At 49.1% G+C, this 18,919-nt stretch overlaps 1 protein-coding gene across 1 annotated transcript in view; it reads right to left on the bottom strand.

Annotated features, from left to right (window-relative positions):
* Window positions 1-1,478: 1,478 nt before the first annotated feature.
* Cyth3 (cytohesin 3) overlaps window positions 1,479-18,919 on the bottom strand; it is a 95,082-nt gene continuing 77,641 nt past the window's right edge. The window contains exons 5-13 of the mRNA XM_052754380.1: window positions 15,809-15,927; window positions 11,535-11,615; window positions 8,444-8,556; window positions 8,094-8,242; window positions 6,999-7,110; window positions 2,645-2,721; window positions 2,493-2,564; window positions 2,244-2,398; window positions 1,479-2,006 (exon numbers count right to left, since the gene is read on the bottom strand). Coding sequence (XP_052610340.1) covers window positions 1,934-2,006; window positions 2,244-2,398; window positions 2,493-2,564; window positions 2,645-2,721; window positions 6,999-7,110; window positions 8,094-8,242; window positions 8,444-8,556; window positions 11,535-11,615; window positions 15,809-15,927 — 951 coding nt within the window. The 3' untranslated portion in view covers window positions 1,479-1,933. The remainder of the gene's footprint in view (window positions 2,007-2,243; window positions 2,399-2,492; window positions 2,565-2,644; window positions 2,722-6,998; window positions 7,111-8,093; window positions 8,243-8,443; window positions 8,557-11,534; window positions 11,616-15,808; window positions 15,928-18,919) is intronic.

The following is an 18,919-nucleotide window of genomic DNA, read 5'->3' as shown; positions in this document are numbered from 1 at the left end:
GAGTATGACCGAGCCTTTGCAAGCCCTGGAAGGGGCCAGATGCCCTTGGGGTTAATACTGTCACAACATAACCTGAGTTAGGTGACTCCATGTAGATACTCTGAGAGCCAGTAACTTAGGATTCTTAGCACCAACAGCCACCAGCCAACCAACAGCCATAAGGCAACATCCTCAACATCCAACAAAGAGCGCTGTATCCCCAGGACCATACCTGGGTTGGACATGAGAAGGCAGATTCACCAGAGTCCTTGATGGAAGGCATGTCAGTTCCCTACCTCCAGCCCCCCCCCCCCCCCCACAGGTGCCCAATCAGCAGCAGGCTCTGGTCTGAGGTGGTGAAGGCCGTGGGGTAGGGATCATGGAAGACTGGAAGCTAAGCTGCATACACACCAGCCAGGCAGCTCAAACAAAGGTTTCAGATTTGAGGTATTAGTAAAAGTAAAAGCCTAAAAGCATGGGAATAACCCAAAAAGTGATCAGTCTGGTACATGAGGGAGTTTTGGCCTTGACCATCATCCCCAAAATCTTATGTGAAAGCTACCTCTGAGGCAAAGAGCCTCAAGACAGCCCACAGAAAAGTCATGTCTAAGTGCATTTGGTTGAAGGTTTTCAAGGACCCTCGGGATGCAAGCTCCAGGTGTGTCTGTTCAGACAGAGCAGGCAAGCACTTTGGCAGGGAAGGCCATTTTCCAAACAAGCCACATGCAGCCTCAAGAGGGTCCTCCAAATTATGAATGGGCCTCCCCAAAGGTGCAACAGAAAAGGCCCTACCACCTTACCCTGTCCCTGTCTCAGCCTAAGCACACAGTACCCTGAAATCACACCCGGGTATATATAGGGTTCTATTGCCATAGGTTCCCTAAGTGCCACCTTCAGTTTTTCCCCCTCCTCAAAAGGGGAAAATGTCGGAGAACTGGCACTACCAGAGGATAGGTGAGTTACTTCTGGCTGCTTATGCCTAGTCACTACATTAAAATATCGCCTCTGATTACTATGTCGGTGAGCACTTAACCAAAAGTTTGAAACAGCAAGGAACAAAAAGTACCGAAGCCAACATGAGCCACGTGCAGATGGACCACGTGGAGCTGTCATGTGTGAAGGTCAGACAAGAGATTCGTGTGGTAAACACGTCAACAGCCTGTTTCCAGGGAGAGGACTCTTATCGCCCAGGCCTCGACACTGACAGGCTAAACATCGCGAGCCATAACCGTATTTTAGTGATTCATCTCTACAGAAGTACGTGAGGGGAAGTGGCAGTTAGCCCCACCTGGAGTCTCTCAAGCATACTGGTCTTCATGGTTAGCCCAGTGCCTCATCACCCAGAGTGGCTGCCTGTGCCCTGCCTGCCACATCAGGCCGAACTGCTTCCACTCAAGTGCTTGGGGGCTGCATATATAGACTGTTTTCAGTGCACAGTATAGACTTGTGTCCAGGAGTTAAGTTTATAGCTGCCATTCTAAAAATACTACTGTTAGAAATTAAGTATCTTTCATTATAATTTTCAGAATATAAAAAGGCATATAAAAGCTATAATCCTATATATCTGAGAAAAATTCTGGATAAAAAAATGGTAGGTTTTCCTTTCCCATTTTGATATAAAACAGCGACTTCTAGAACAGCTAGTGCTGCCCGAAAGAGCAGGTGTGGCATGGTGTGGATGAGGCTCTGGCTCCAGAAAAGGAGTCCCTGTGGGCTGTGCAGGCCCTGAGGCCGTGTCACCAGGTGCTGTTCTGACAAGGGTCCCCAAAGGTCAACCCAGGACAGTGGCAGGAAGGAAACACAGCTGACCAACATCCCCGAGGACAGCACAAGGCTTTGAGGGCTTGGGCCTTGGCTAGCTGTTCTGGAGGACCCATGGGCAGCACACTCCCCTCGTCCTGCTGCCTGTGAGTAGCCGGTGCATCTGCTGTGGCGTCTGGGTCTTGGCATTTACCTATTTCTTATTGGCAATCCTCCTTTTCCTTGTGGCCAACATGTCATAGAATGGGTCCCTACTGATGCTTGCTCTGGGGAAGAAAGGAAGAGAAGTGGGTTGTGAATGCAGCAAGGTCTGGATGCCCAGTCCCACCACCCGACAGGCACAAAACAAGCAGCAGGTGTAGGTCTGGGGTGACCAGGCTAATCTTCGAGTTTCTGACAAAGGTCAATCCTGACACAATGAGGACAGGGATCCGACATGTACATATGTGCACACAACACTCCCGCTTCCCACGGGACTGAGCAGCCTGGCTGTCCTCACTCACTTGATAGACTTCATCCACTCTTCCTTCTCCTCGGGGCTAGGGGCGGAGATCCGGTATACAACATGGTTCCCCTCCACCACACGGCCATCTGCCTCTGTCTTGCAGGCTTTGATGACCTGCCCTTTGTGACTGGGGTTGTACAGTTCAAAGCAGTTCTGGTAGAGAGAAGAGAGCCGTCACAGGGGCAGGGAGAAGGGGAGGCTGCAAAGATCTGGAGTGGAAAGACGCAGGCACAGGGAAACCTCGTACCGGTTTCCGAGGGTCCTCCACCTCCCTGATGCTGAGGTTCTCCAGCGGGATGATCCCCCTGGGCTCCTTGTCCTAGAAGACAGATGTGTGAGGCAAGGCCTGACAGACTGAGGCTCCCAGGACTCTGGAGAAGGTAATGCAGCCTCACTTACCGTAGTGTACTCAAAGTAGTAGAGGCAGTTATCTGTGAGGATGAACCAGCGCCGTTTCCAGGTCTTCACACGTCCCCCTAGGAGCAGAAGAGTCCTGTGAAGCAGGTGTTCATGCAGTTGGAGCCCAAGGGTCCAGAGAGGATCCCAGAATCCCCTTAGCACCACATCACTGCCCTGTCAAAGGAGCCAAGCTCAGACTGGGCTTGCTTCCTCTTCAAACCATCCCATACCGACCCCAGTTAGAAAGTCCAGGGCAAGCCATGAGGCCTGACCATCCAGGATGGCTGGGTGCAGGGCTGGGGCCCCCATGCACCCCCCACCCGGGGCCCACGCAGGTGCCCTCTCTCCATGGCCACCCAGGGTCACCCTAGGTCACACACACTTTCAAATCTGCTTCCTGGAAAAGTTAGTTGTAATGGATGAGCGTAATTTTCCCCCATGAAATGAACACGATGAAGTCAGTGCCAGCTCACCCAGGTCTGTCCAGGCTTAATCCCGTTACGTCAGGGCAGTTATCTCATTACTGGGACTTTGAGCAGCCCTGGGATCCATCAAAGTCAATTACTCTTGGCCCAGGGAATTATTAGATTGAATTAATCTTTTAACAAGATCTAGAGCACATGTGTACGTACGTACATACACACACACACACACACACACACACACACACACACACACACACACACACACACACACGGCTATCTCTATCTGCTCTTTTCTATGGAAAGTAACCCTTCTGCCCTAACTTATTTGTTACTGTCAGTCAAAATTATTTCTACTGACAGCTTTTGCTTTTGACAAGAAATGTGAAGGAAAAAAAAAAGGAAAAGCTGCTTGTGGTAACAAATTCAGGTGCTACCAAGGGTTCCAGGTAAGATTTGGCCCTCCCTGTCCTGTGGGCTCCTGGAACTAACAATGGCAATACAGAGGAACTGGTTTGGCTTTCTCTACAACAGGCCAGGAGGTGGGAAGTGTGCCTCAGGGCTGCAGTTGCAGCCTCCTACACCCTGCAGGCCAGTGCAGGGTGCTGGGAAGTGCAGCTAGGCTGCAGGAGGCACAGACAGTGCCCGGTGAGGGAGGAACTTTCCAGGCTCCTAATGGGGCTTCCAGTTACAAAGAACTAAATACAGTAGGAATAGGGGAGGGAATTTTACCCTGACAGAGGAGGGAGTCAGCAAGGTAGAGAGGGAATCACCAAAGTACAGTGGGATGTTGGGCCAGCCCCAACCCCCTCTCCACACCGCACACCTTCTTGCCCTAAGGGCCTACCCTTAGGCTTCTCCAGCCTGGAGTAATACCTCTTTCTCCCACCATCTTTCCTGATAGCTGACCTGAACCCCTACTCCCCACATCACAGCTTCCTCACTTCCCTCACTCAGGGCCTGTCTCACGTCATTACACACAGTAAACTAGGGATCTATGGGAAGCCCCGTGTCTGCAGGGGCCCAGAAGAAACTCAGTTTAGCCTCTCTTTTCCCAAACACCTCCAGAGAGGGGGAGCAGAGAAAGGTACGCCAAGATCTAGCCACACTAGCTTCTCTCAGGTACTCTACTCTCCCAGGCCAAGGTGGTGACAGAATCAGGTAAGAGCAAGCTTGCAACTCAGGCACCCACCACCACCGTGTGTTGCCCTTCCTTCCCTCTGAGACTTACACTGCAGTGTTCCCAGCTACACTGGTGCTTCCGGCCCCAGGCCGGCCGCCATCTTCCCAACAACAGTCTGAAGAGTACTTGGAAAGTAACTGGCCAAATCCTCCCTTCTCCCTCCCTAGCCATGGGCTCCCCGTTGGCAGAGCTGCTCCAGGTCTCTGTGGCAGCAGCCCCTGCCAAGTGCCTGCCCCTCCTCTGTGCTCCCATTGTGGCTGTCGGGCCCTTCTGTGCTTTGCTCGGCCTCAAGCCCCCTGGCCTGCCAGGCATGGGGTCACACTGCCCAGAAGGGGTATTTGTGAGGATAGAGGGCCTTGGCTCTGTACCCTGGACATCCCACTGCTCCCACAGTCAGGCACCTACACTGAGCAGGGTCAGCTGGGCTCTAGGCTGCCCAGCAGGGATCCCATTCTGTTCAGATGCAGGCCTAGCAAGGGTAGTGTCCCAAACCTGAAGTCACAGCAGATTCTGCTACAAGGTGGCGGGGTGCCCTCCACTCATGAATCCTGCATTCAGCCCTGTGCACAGGAGCTGTGCTCCCAAACACTTTGATGTTTTTATACTTTCATTGCTATTACCAAGCATGTGTAGGTGGACACACATGGCTGTACATGCAAATAAACACACAGATACATGCATGCCCACATATACTTTTTCTCCCATGATAATTCAACGCTAACTACATCCTATGTTTTTAACATGAATGGCTAAAATCCAACATTGTACACAGCCCCCGACGACAGCAGAATGCTTCCAGCATGCCTTCCATCCTCTTGACACTTTTGGAGAAGTACCAGCTGGCTGTGGCAAATGATAGGTCTGGGCTCTTGCACACAACTGAGGGAAGCAATGGGCAGAAGTGCCCACGGGCACCAGGCACTTGGGAAAGGCCAGTGCAAGCTATTGTGTGCACCAGCTTACTGGGTGGGGTGCGACCTACGGATAGTGCCTCATGTCATCATGGATTTGGCCTCAGACTTTACCACGAGCAGAGTGGACCCGGTGGCTGCTGGTGTGAGGGAGACCATAGTGCCAGCACCGACAGCAAAGGTGGACCTTAGGTCCCTGCTTCTGGCTGCACTGGTCAAGGCCCAGAGCAACAGGTCAAGTGCTCTGCACACTTAGTTCGTGGGTTAGAAAGCACGAGCTGGCCTGTGTCTTGGTTTTATTCATTCATTTTCATTCGAGGACTGGCCTCTCTAGCGGCAGAAGCCACACGAACTGCCAGGGAGCTGGTAGTGCCAACCATCCCTCAAGGGGCTCCTGGTCAACTGCCAGTGGCTCGGGAAGCACTCTTCCTCTTCTCTCTAGTCCAAGTCCACAAGCACAGTGTGACCTGAGGGGCTCGGTGTGTATATCTAAGTCACTCAGGTGTCCAAGTTCAAGGTTATGGTACTAGATTTTAAGGCTAACATTGAGAACATTTCTAAACTTTGACACAGTGAGAGCAAAGCCAGAGAGCAACGGTGAAGACCAAGGTTCCACAGGGAGACAGCAGACCTCAGGAGAACCCCGTAAGCTATACCTGTCACATGTCTCCATGTCACAGCCCATCCTCCCTTGATCCATATTTTTAAAAACAACATCAGAGGGGTTGGGGATTTAGCTCAGTGGTAGAGCGCTTGCCTAGCAGGCGGATTTAGCTCAGTGGTAGAGCGCTTGCCTAGCAGGCGCAAGGCCCTGGGTTTGGTCTTCAGCTCAAAAAAAAAAAAAAAAAAAAATCATCAGAATTCTATCCCTCATGTCTTTGTTATTACACAGCAATAATATTACCTGGACAGGGTGCTGTCACATGTCACAGGCTTTACTGTTGATCTATGATACTTTCATCCCCCCCTAGAGTCAAAATGAAGCCTAAAAATCTCAATTGTTCCAAATGCAGGAAACGATTAAGTTTCCAATAAGGAAGTCTTTGTACAGATACACACATTGTTGGGTAGTGGTGTGGGGGTGGCACTGTAAGGACAGGCTGGTTACCAGCTTCCTCACTGCTGCAGGACCCTGAAGATGGGGGGCAAGCTTGTTCTCACACAGTTTCCCCATGTGCTTCTGGTCCTAGGTGCGCTGGGCCCTGCCCTGATGGGTGGGTATCACACACACTACACCTGCGTGATGCTGCCCCAGCCAAGTCCAAAGCCAAATGGATCAGATGAATGGCAACCACAGACCGGAGCTTCACACAGACCAACGTGGGGGAGAGAATGAGCCGCTGGGGAGGGGAGGAAGCCACTGGGTACCTACCTCCTAACGCAGGACAAGCAGGGACAGCCCGTCACAGAACAGAAAGGTGGGAGCCACAGGCAGAAGGAAAACAACAAGAAGGCACATTTAAACCACTCGTCAGAATCACAGTCACGCCAAAGCACGAGAAAGCACACAGGTTCTGGAGATAAAGGCACTTGCTTCTCAGGCAGAGAACTACCTGGGTTCACATGGATACTAACTCAGTAGCTTTCTGGGATGGGTCTTGCAGTGGATGCTGCAAGCATGGCCCACTCTGGAAGGCCACAACTCAGTGACACAGCCACTAGTGCTGGGATGTGTGGCTGCCCAGAGTGGGCTCTGGCTTGACTGCATTTTTCTTTTTAATCTTTATGCCTTGTAGTTGGGGGTTGTGGCTCCAAGGAAGGAGCAGGGCAAGAAGCCCTCGGGAGCTGCTGCTGTGGGCTGAGGGGTGCGGGCGCAGGTCCCACCCTACCAGGCTCACCCAGCTTCAGCAGCCAGCCTTCACGGTCTGGGTTGAAGAATGTGTGTGTCAAATCATTCCCATCGTCTTCCGGGATCTTAAACGGCTCGTTCTTGATACTTTCATATAAGTTCTGTAAGGAAGGAGAAGAGCCGATCAGGTGCTGTAAAGAGAAGTGACCATCCTTCCTCCCTCCTGCACAGGATTGCCACACAGCCCGAGAGACCAGGCGATTAAGGAGACACTTGGAAGGCACCTTTGAAATCAACAAACCAGCCATTACTGATTTTCACTGGATTAAGAGTATTTGAAGATTTAAAAATAACTTAAGAGGTTAGGAGATGGGTGAGTTGGTGAAGTGCTTCCTGCAAGCGTGAAGACCCGACTTGAGATGCCCAGTGTCTATATAAACGTTAAGAACCTAGGTTTGGTAGTTTGTGCCCGTCATCTTAGAGATAGAGCCAGGAGGACCCTTGGGACTTACAGTGAGAGATCCTGTCACCAAAAACCACCAACAACAACCACAAACACCTGGCCATGGTGAGAAGGCTCAGCAGGTAAAGGCACTTGGGCACACAAGCCTGGCAGCGTCAGGTTCCATTTGCAGAACTCATGCACATGTGAAAGGAGAGAACCAACTCCATTAAGGTGTTCTCTGACCTCCACATGCCAAAAATGATTGAGGGAGAAACCCAACACTGACCTCAACCCCCCCCACACACACACGCACGCACGCACGCACACACGCACGCACGCACATACACATGCACGCACATAAGAAACCCCACAAATGATGACAAGGAAGGAGACGATGATGGTTAGTCTAATTGTCAGCATGGCACAATGTAGAATCACCTGAGAAGGAAGTCTCAATGAGTGACAAAAACAGGCTGTGAGTTGAGCAATGCTAAGCATGTATGCATTCTTTCTCTCTTGGCTCTTGACTGGATTTGACTAGGTGCTTTAAGTTCCTGCCTTGACTTCCCCACAATGACAGACTGTAACCTAGACTTTGTAAGTTGAATAAAGTCTTCCTCCCTTAAAGTTGTATTTGTCAGGATATTTTACCAGAGCAACAGAAAAGAAATACAACTGGGAAGCGGCCTATGGACTCACCCTCAGCAGTTCCTCAGGAAGGTCCCCACCCTCGTTGATGCCACGGTTCATGGTGATGAAGCGCTCGGCAGTAGGCTTGTCTCGCACATTGTGGTTGTGCAAGCTGGTGTTGAGCATGATGATGGCGAAGGACAGCACGTAGCACGTGTCTACAACAAGCCACAGAGGGGAAGCTTGAGGCTCGGCCCGCTTTTCCACATGGACAATGGGCCCACGAGTGTTGCCTATGCTGCCTCCCTGGCAAAACGGTCTGCTCACGTTGAGGGCTTGTGCCCTGTGGAGGCAGTAGGGGTGTGAGAGCTATGGGTGGGACAGGGCATCTCAACTCAGGGACATGGCAGGCTACTGACCTGTGGACTGGAAGACCCCAGGGTTGCACAGGCAGTATCGTGATGCAAAAGCCTCCATCATGCGGTCGATCTTCTGCGCCTCTCCAGGAAGTCTGAAGCTCCATAGAAACTGCCTGTAGAGAGAGGACACTACACTGAGTAACCCTGGGAGAAGAGATGTGACCAGGCCCCCGTAGTTCCTGCCCCATACCACAGCAAGAACACGGCCTGCTCAGTCTGAGTGCCCAGAACTACCAAGAAGTCAGCTGGTTTCCTCCTATTCAACAACTGAAGACTGTTGACTGTTCCTCTTGTGTAATTACAAACAATTCTTCAAGATCTGCTGCAGATGCCTCAAACCTGAACAGGATCCCAGCATGTTCTGCACCCCGTTACCCGCCTCCGACATGTCCCAGGTGATCACCAGGGCCCACTCTATCCCCGAGGCTGCTACAGTTGTGACAGGATAAAGGATCCGCTCCTCTCAGAACTCTTCACAAGGCCAGGTCAGAGTCAGCAGCCAGCACCCACCTACATCTTCCAGGCCACAGCCACAGTCTGCTCTGTGTCACTCCTGCCCGAGCACACAGATGTCCCTGTCCTCACAAGTTCCTCCCCCACTCAAGTCTCCCCTGGATGTCCTATGGGACACTGGAGCTCCCGTCTCCATCTCCACCTCCTTCCTGCTTCACTGGCACACTCCACAAGGCACCCACCAGCACTCCCCGTCTGCCTGCCTTAAGTACCAGGGGAGAGCTGATGGCTGTTCTGCCTTCTAGAGTCACCCTGGCCAGTGAGGCACATACCCAGCTGCTCAGGGACAGCCATGCAGCAACGGCTCAGTGTGTCAGATTGACAGGCCGCCGGCAATCTTCTGGGCTGTTTGGGGTCTTGAGACACAGCTAGAACAGTGCCACAAGGGAGGACCAGTTCTCCTCCCTGGGCTCTTCCTCCTACGCAGGCCTGTGAAGTGGGACTGCTTCTTCTAGGCCTGTCCACCACTCCCTCCTCCTTGCCACTGCCCCCATTCCCAGGGGGATTCCTGTCACAATCAGCCACCCACTCTGCCAGATCCTGGCTCAATAGCATCACAGACTGATGTCCTATTCCCACTTTCAAGACAGCCACTAGAGACAGGCCCATCTCTGACACTTTCTCATTGTGCTCAACATGGTCAGCAAAGCACCACAGACATGCTCTCCTTCCCTCCCCCGCCCACCTGCTCCATCAGAGCACCCTCCTCAGTTCTGAACCCACCAGGACCACCTTCCACCCCCTAGTCTGAGGACCTCTTACCCAGCCTCACACTTTATTACTATAGCAACCAGCTTCTATCAACAAGCAATGAAACAGGCATTAGCAATGCCCCAGCAGTGGACTCTGCACCCTTCTGAGCATGTCCCACTTGCATCCCTGATTAGATCCAGGGAAGCGAGGAAAGAGTGCTACAGGATGGGCACAGCTAAGACAGAACCCACTGGAGCAAACCCTAGGTAGGCAGCAGCTACTCACTCTCCTTGGTCTGGTGGAGAGGTCACCTCAGACTTTGCCCTCTGACTGTAAGGCAGATACAGAGTGGCAAAGAACGGAACCACAGTGGTGACGGCTATGCCATGGACTGACTTTCCAGGATCATCAGGTCTGATCCTTTCTCTGGCTATATAGTTCTCCAAAACTGAACCTAAAATCAGCTAACCAGATCTGCAAGACTCCTGTATGGCTTTTCTGACAGCATTTCAGCCCAGGCTGAACTGCTGAGTAGTGTCCGAAAGGCCACAACCAAAGGCTGCCAACACTCCAGTCTGCAGCTGAAGTAAGGCTGTGTGAACAACCCGAGGCAGGAGGAGAAGGTATGAAGACACGACCAGACAAGGCCGGCTATGTAGGCTTAGCCTGGAACAGGCTGGGGTGACTCCACCAGGCCAGTCCTTGTTACCTCTTCCTATACACCAGGGTGAAGACCCAGTCCAAATGCCATGCCATCACAGAAGACAAGATGCCATCTGCTCAAGACTGCAGACCCAGCAACTAGAGTGGTAATCCCAAGAGCATACTATGGGCACCAGAACAGCACTGAGCACTGAGGACCATCCCCCTTCGCTCACATATGTGACAGTGACAGTGGCTTTCCTAGGACAAGACAGAGACCACAGAATGGCATCTGATGGTTCAATCTACATCCTCCTTGGCATACCCATATGCTTGGGGCCTGAGGCTAAATCTAGTGACAATAGGCCCGGGAGACAATGAGGCTGCCCCAAGCACAGCATGGGGAGAAAGCACATACAAGCTGTGGTGGTTAACCTACATTATCAACTTGACTGGATATAGAATCACCATGGAAACAAACCCTTGGGTCTGTCTCTGAGGGTGTTTCCAGAATGGTTTAAATGGGGAAGACCTGCCCTGAACGCGGATGGCATCATTCCATGGACCAGAACTTTCCCTCCTACCTCCCATCTCCACGAAACCTTTAAGAGCAAGAAACTCCTTCCATTCTCAGACTGGAGGATCTGTCTCTTTCCTTTTAGGATCCTATCATGCTATATATACATGGTGGTTCTTCTACTTCAAAGCCCCATCATGCCTGGGAGCCTGGACCTCTCCTAATAAAGCTCTATGGAGAGCTTCATTTTATTTATTTATTATTTATTTATTTCTCACTTCAGCTTTCTTTCTACAAACCTGTCAATATCTTTTATTATCTACATGTATACGTTAGGCAGCTGCTATACCATCCCCATCATGACAGACTGCACCCTCAAATCCAGATAGAACCTCAAGTCACTTCTCATCAGGTCATTGTATTACAGGAACAAGTAAGGGAACAGCAAGTGCAGGGAACCCAGAACGAAGGACAACAAAGAAACTGAGAAGGTGCAGAAGTAGTGGCCATAGTGAGGCAAGCATGCAGTCCATCCCTGAGCAAGTCTGGTTCCACCCAGGGCTGCTGAGTGTCACAGAGGAGAGAATGCAGAGGTGGACCTGCCAGAACTACAGGGCTGTTTGGGGGACTGGGCGGGGGTCCATCAGAGTCACTTGGAGAGACTCAATGGCTACTGCCACTCCAGCCTTCCCATATGTCTATACATGCTGTGAGGCAACCACTCACCTTAAGGCCTGGACAAGATTGAGATCAGCGAACTCATGAAGCTCAACAAAAGCCTGGAGAACTTTGATATTAAAATCATCCCTAGGAAAGAAGAGAAACAAGGCAAGCACATTTCACCTGAGTTACCTGGAGAGCAGGCATACATACCCATGACAGGCCTTTGCAGGTAATGGTAGCTGATGACAAGCAACCATGCTCTTCACTGTAAATTTGTTTTAGAATTTTTATTCGTTTTTTTCTTCGAGGCAGAGTCTCATTAAGTTGCAGAAAGCCTGGAACTCAGGATCCTCCTGCCTCCACTCCCAAATGCCAGGATTACAGGCATGTGTCCATGCCCAGCAGTTTTCAGATTCAATGCAAAGGATACCTGAGAGGCTCTCTGGAGAGCACTTCCTAATGGGTATGAGTTGGGAAGGAACTGACCAATACCCTCAACTCATCTTGAAGGCCAGCTCTAAAGTACTCACACAGACAAATAAGGCCCGGGCCTTATACACATTCTGGAACCTTCAAAATAGCCCGAGCAAGGTTTACTAAGTCTCTGCGTCACAATGGGGTTTTGAGTGTGAGAAAATAAGAAGCAACATTCTCAGGTCATAGCCATAAAATGCACTGGAGAAAGGAAATTTGGGGGGTGGGGGACCAATAATACATCATATTAGGGATTTTTGTTTTGTTTTGTTTTTTGGGGGGTGGGGATCGGGTTTCATTATGTAGCTCAGACTGGCATGGGACTCACTACATAACCCAGGAACTACAATATAGGGAACTCATTAAAATCCTCCGGCCTCAGCCTCATGAGTACTGGGATTACTGGCATAAACCATTGGTTTTTAAATGTAAAGCATGAAAATACAATAAAAGGCAATTTTTTTATTTAATTAGCAATAAAAAGAAAAATGCTGTATCAGTGTGTTTCACTAGATTTTGGCTAAAATTCTGCAACAGGCCTGCTCACCATGTGCTCTGAGGACACTCTTAGAGTGCAATGATAGGGTCCATTTGCCCTATCAGAGGACTGGCACCCACCATGGGTTGTAGGAGGGTAATATACCTACAACCTCACAGGGTACAGCTAGGATTCACCATCCTTGGGGAATGACCAGGCCTGGCCTGAAGGCCACAATCTGTCCCACACAAGCACTAGACACATTGTAAGCAGTGGCCATAGCTTAGTGTTGTCTCCCCACAGGACACCTCCCCTTACATGGAAGTTTCAAGTTAAAAGGCGGGAGCTTAGAAACAGCATTGGGGAAGATGGGGTGCCGTTGTCTCCAGGGCCCTTGATGGTTCCTTAGCCTGTGTCCCCAGAAGGGGGCATGATGAGACCTTCTCAGGAGGCAATGCAAGGCCTGTCCTGGCAGAGAGGAGAGGCTGGCTTGAGGCCATGCTTGTGTGACACCACACCTATCAGATGATTCACTAAAGTAACAAAGTGGCTCAGCATCAGGCACACTTGGGCCAGGTGTGTCTACACATGCACACTCCTCTGCTGTTAGTGTGGAAGGAGCAGCATTGGCAGCTAGGTTAGGGCCACAACTAGGGACAAGGCCTGTGACCACATCAGCTGCCAGAACCCCAGGGAGTGGTGGATGCCAGAGGCAATGTCAGGCAGACTCCCATCTCTACAGCATTTAGGATTTGGGATTGGGGCTGCTCAACCTGCTAGACTTCTTTATAGATGCTAGCTGTGTCCTAATCAGATGTCAAGTAAGATTTTCAAATGGTCCTCTTCAATGAGAGGGGCTGCTTCTCTTTCTTTTATTTTTTTTATTTTTTGGTTTTCAAGATGAGGTTTCTCTGTGTAGTCCTGGAACTCACTCTGTAGACTAAGCTGGCCTTTAACTCACAGAGATCCACCTGCCTCTGCTTTCCCAAGTGCTAGGATCAAAGGCCTGTGCCACCACTGCTCAGCTTTTTTCTTTTACTTTTTCTCCCCTCTTTCTTTAGAGTATTGTCTAAAGCAAAAAATAATTTGGGGGTGGTGAATTGACTCAGCAAGTAAAGGCACTTGATACAAAGCTTGACAACCTGAGCTTGATTCTGGAACCCATATGGTGGAAACAGAGAACCAACTCCCACAGGTTAACAAGCTATCACTTACACATGTGCATACATACAAATAAACAAACATGTACAATGTTTTAAATTTTTGTGATGTTCAGTTTACCTCACTTTCTTCAATTGCTTGGGCTTTAGGCACTAGATCTAAGAAACCCTTGCAATAACAGGATCATGACAATTTTCATGGCTTCACATTCATGTCTTGGATCCATATTAACCTCTGTGTTAGGAGGAGCACAATGTTGTCTCTCACAGATGTCATCTGACATCAACTGCTGGGGTCATTCCTTCCCCACTCAAGTGTCTTGCAATATATGTTAAAAATCATTTTACAGTAAATATAGGTGTTCATTCCTGGATTCTCAATTTCATTCTATCATCTTCTAGACTACTTGTTATATTTATGTTTATTTATGTGTATATATGGCAGGGGTAGGGAGAATGTACATGTGAATTCAGGCACAGCAATAGTTGGAAGAGGACATCATCAGACCCCCTGGAGCTGGAGTTACAGGCGGTTGTAAGCCACCAGATGTGGGTACTGAGAATGACCTCAGCAGAGCATCAAAATGCTATTACCTGCTGGGCTACCTCTCCATCCAGCCCCTATGATCTTCTACACATCTATTTTTTACGCCAGTATTGCACTGTATTGATTAGTACAATTTTAATTTTATTTTATAACCATAAAGTGGTTTTTTGAAGAGGAACCTTCCACATGAATCCCATTATTAGCTTGCTGACTTTTGCAAAGAGGTCAAGTGGGATTTTGTTGGTGTATCAGATCTAACTATCAAGGTGGAGAGTACTGCCCACAGCAAGCCTGCTTCCCAATCCATCAGCATGGGACAGATTCCATCTGTTTAGATCTTTTCACTGGTCTCACTGTTTCAGTTTGCAGGCTATCTATGTGTCTTCTGTGAGACTCACTCCTACTTCTTTTCAGTGCTCCAATAGATAGAACTACTTCAGTTTGCTCACTGAGATACAACTGGACAGAAACAACTGGCCGTGGCATACTGAACTTGACTCCTGTGACCTTACTAAGCTTGCTTGTTCACTCTCATAGCTCAGCACGTGTCCTGGCTAGGTTTATTGTCAGGGCCTTGCGCATGCTAAGCAAGCACTCTACCACCAAGCATCACTAAAGCTCTTTAACTGACTTATAAACTGAAATAACTGCCCTGGGCTAGAAATGCCAGCAGTCAACAAATAAATGAGTGACTGAACAAAAATAAATGGCCATTAGAGACTGTAAGGGCACATGTGAAACCATTTGGCACATAATCTTCATACACTGCTGAGTCTGATTTGCTAATTTATTTTTAAAAATTCATTACTATAGTCAGTCATAACAGATACTTGTTTGTGGCTTTCTTGGCTAGCCAATGTCTGGTTTTGCTATCAGGTAGTACTAACCTCCCTGAATGAGCTGGAGAATGTTCCACTTTAGATCAAATATTTTTAATGAAAAGCTAGGAATAGAACTGCTCTGCTTGGGCAATGTTCCGCTTTAAACAGCACTCCCTTCTTGGCACCTGCTGACTTAGTCTTCCTGCCTAGCCTCAGCTAAACACAGTAGACGGCCTTTCGGGAATGGTGGCACACTTCTATACCCCAGCCCTTAGAGGAAGAAGCCCTTAGAAGGGAGAAGATCGCTGTTAAGTGTGAGGCCAGCCTCGGCTACACAGCAAGACCTGATCTCAAAAATCAACAAAGCCAAGCAAAGCAAAACCACCAGAAGATGGACCTTTAGCTGAGGTGGGGAAAGTCACCTCAAGTGACAGGGAAAACACCCCAAGAAGTCTGGGATATTTCTGGGCCAACCTGCAGAAGGCAGTGCTTTTACAGGCCAGGAAGGAGTGACACTGGTGACTGGGAGAAGGTTCCAATGGGACACAGACCCTGCCTGACCCTCAGTCACCTTCTCTTTCTGTTGTTGTGTGTGTTTCTGCTGCTCCATCTAAGAAATCCCTGTGTCACTCCAGATCACCAAGATTCAGTTCACCCTACACTCTCTCTTAAGTATGTAATACTTTAATTCTTCTATTTAGGTCTTTGGTCCACTTTAACCTTTGGTGTGGTAAGATCCCAAATGCCCCAGGTGTCCCACTACCTTATCCTCACGAGGATCCCCAATCACACTGGGGCAGCACTTCTCTGCCCCTATAGTCTGTATCCCAAGAGCTGTGAGAGCATCCTCAGCTTACCTCTCACCCAGGTAGTCTCCAATGACAGTCTTGTTCAGGCCCTCTCCTTTGTACAGAAACTGGGCGACATCCTCTGGGGAGCTCTGAAGCAGGTCATTCTCAATTAGGAACTGAATGCCCTGAGGAACAAATGAGATAGAACACGCTGGTCAGGAGGTCCGTTCATGATCCATTTCAAAGCTGGAAACATGCTTTATGCAGTAACCTGGCAGGTCTGGACACAGTGAAAATGCCAGAGACCATGGAGCCTACACAGTCTGACTTTCAGAATGTCATACTGTGTTTCATCCACTCAAGAAAGATCTGCTGTGTTTGTCAGATGTTACATAGCAGTTAAAAAACCATCATATTTATAAAGCTTGGGGGAAACCATGTCTTGCCTGCCTCACAGGACCTTACTGTGGGTGAGAGATGCTGCCATGGGGCAACCCAATAACCACCAACCCCCTTTACAATTATTTATTTCTATTTTATGTGAGTGGTTCCCTGCATGTATGTCTGTGTACTTCATGCATGCCTAGCACCAGCAGAAGCCAGAAGAGGGCATCAGATCCCCTGGGACTGGAGTTACAGAAAGTTATGTGCTACCATGTGGGTGCTGGGAATTGAACCTAGTCCTTTGGAAGAGCAGCTGAGTTATCTCTCCAGCTGCCCTGCTCCACCTTTTAAAAAGAAGTATTTCTTTTTTGGGTTTTTTGTTTGTTTGTTTGTTTTTGGTTTTTTGAGACAGGGTTTCTCTGTGTAGCTTTGGAGCCTATCCTGGAACTCACTCTGTAGACCAGGCTGGCCTCGAACTCACAGAGATCCGCCTGCCTCTGCCTCCTGAGTGCTGGGATTAAAGGCGTGTGCCACCATGTCCGGCCAAAAGAAGTATTTCTTACCTTATTAAAAATGTAAATTATTTATGTGTGTGAGCCCATCACTGACCATAATCAGAGGACAACCTGCCATGAGCTGGCTCTCTCCTTCTACCATGGAATCCTGGGGATGGAGCTCAGGTCTTCAGGTGTGGTGGTGTGTTTACCTGATGAGCCGTCTGGCCAATTCTCCTTATTCATTATGACTGTGTGTGTCATGTCTGAGTGACATGTATGTATGGAGGTCAGAGGACCTTCAGGAATCAGTTTTCTCCTTCCACCTGGACACTGGGGATTGAACTCAAGTGATCAGGCTTGTATGGCAAGTGCTTTTATCTGCTCTTCCCACCCTGCCCCAACCAACCCTTTTATTCTACCACCTTACCCCCAGATAATTGCTTTCCAGGCTTCCCTTACATACAAATGACCTGTCACACAGGTCTGGGCAGGCAGCCATAAGTGGAAGCCTTTCACTGCCCTTCCTCTTCCTTCCTGAGTTGAACTCCATGTGGTAGCCAGAAGCACAGCATCTCTCGTGTGAGAGAGAGACTGAGGTAAGCATTTTGCTCCCGTCACTTGAGAGCCACTTGCTGCCATAGCAACTATATGATAAAATAAAACTCCACTGTGTAACCAGGGTTTTTTTTGGGGGGGGGGCTGGATTTTCTGTTACCTGAGGCCAAAAGCATGTTAACAGGCACACTACCACTGAGCTTACACCAGCTGAACACATGCCCACTTTAAGAACCTGCAAAGCATAGCTGGCAATGTCCAGAGACAAGGCTGTCCCAGGCCTGAATCAGCTGCACTGCACACATCACGGCAACTCCCAGGACCTGCCACAACAGCACAACACTCCCTTTTGCACACCCTGCGAGCTGGTTTCCAGCTACCTTACAGCAGGTTAGGAAGAACACAGATAATTCTGCTATCGTGTGTCAAGAGGCATTTCTACAAATTCAGAGAGGCTTTTCCAGCTGAAACTCCCAGGCCTAAGCCTGCTTTGGCTTCCTCATACACCCACAATCCATCTGGCAGCCTTATTTAGCATTTCCAAAACCTTCAGGCAGCAACAGACAACCAGTAAAAGATAAAGATAGGAGATGGAAGACTGCAACTAGATGGAAAGAACCAAGTGAACGGTACCCAGCAAAAGACAACACAAAGGTCCGTGTGTGTAAATATATGCAGTTATTGGGTGCCTGGTGCAAATATGTGGATGTACACACGTAGGTGCTCATGCATGGAGGCCCTAAGTTGGTATCATATCTTCTTGATTGTGCTCCATTTTTAACTGATTAAGACAATGTCTCCCACGAACCCTAGAGCTACCATTCTAGCTAATCTATTTAGCTACCCTGAACTAGGCTTTTTTGCTCTGCCTCCCAAGTGCAGGGACTACAGGTAGCCACTACACTTACAGGTTTTATGTACGTTTGGGGTTTCCAATCTCTGGTTGTCAACCTTGCACAGCAAATACTATATCCACTGAAGCATCTCCCCAGTCCCAGGCAGGTATATTTTCATTCTGCTTATGCACAGTTTAAAAAAAGCAAATCTAATTTTGGTGATAGTGTGGGATACCTGGGGGAATAGATTTGAGAGTGGCCCCAGAAAGATGGCCTACAATGTTCTGCAAGTACACTTTGTTCTGGGTTTGAGGGTTTTGTTTCTTAGTTTGTTAAGATGCTTCAAATCTTACATCTAAAATTTGTGAGCCATGTAACATGTCATTTAAGTCTGACAGTCCTAAATTAACTCTTGTGTGTTTCTGGTGGGAATGGGAAAGAGCATGTCCACCTGGGTGCTACTGTGAAAGACAGACAGACAGACACATACTGTCTGTCCTGGAGCATGGGCTATAAGCCAGCAGCACTGCTGCTCTGTGCTCACGTTGTGGTTCACCAACCATCCAGGTGAGGAGAATTAGGAGTAAGTAGAGACGGTTAGTCAGCAGCCGGCAGGACACAGTACTTGGATACCCTTGAGGTTGGTGAGGGAAGAGCAATCACAGGAGGTTAGGCAGAAGTTTACTGTCTAATACCTCAGGGTCAAAGGTCAATACAGAACCCTTACTAGGGTTATTAGAATTCATAAGACTAACAGTGAGTGTAAACTGATTAGTTTGCTACCCTTGCAGGGAGGAGGGCATCTGAAAGAACCAAGGATTCTGAAATAAAAGGCTCATGGAAGCAGAGACTGAAGTGGCTCTGACCCAGGCCTGGTCCCTGGAGACTACCTTGACTGTAACTAT

Source organism: Peromyscus californicus, unplaced genomic scaffold, assembly GCF_007827085.1.
Source record: "Peromyscus californicus insignis strain IS unplaced genomic scaffold, ASM782708v3 Scaffold_2__1_contigs__length_46816999, whole genome shotgun sequence".
Taxonomy (NCBI): domain Eukaryota; kingdom Metazoa; phylum Chordata; class Mammalia; order Rodentia; family Cricetidae; genus Peromyscus; species Peromyscus californicus.
The sequence above is the reverse complement of the archived record's forward strand: the minus strand, read 5'-3'. Positions and strand labels throughout refer to the sequence as shown.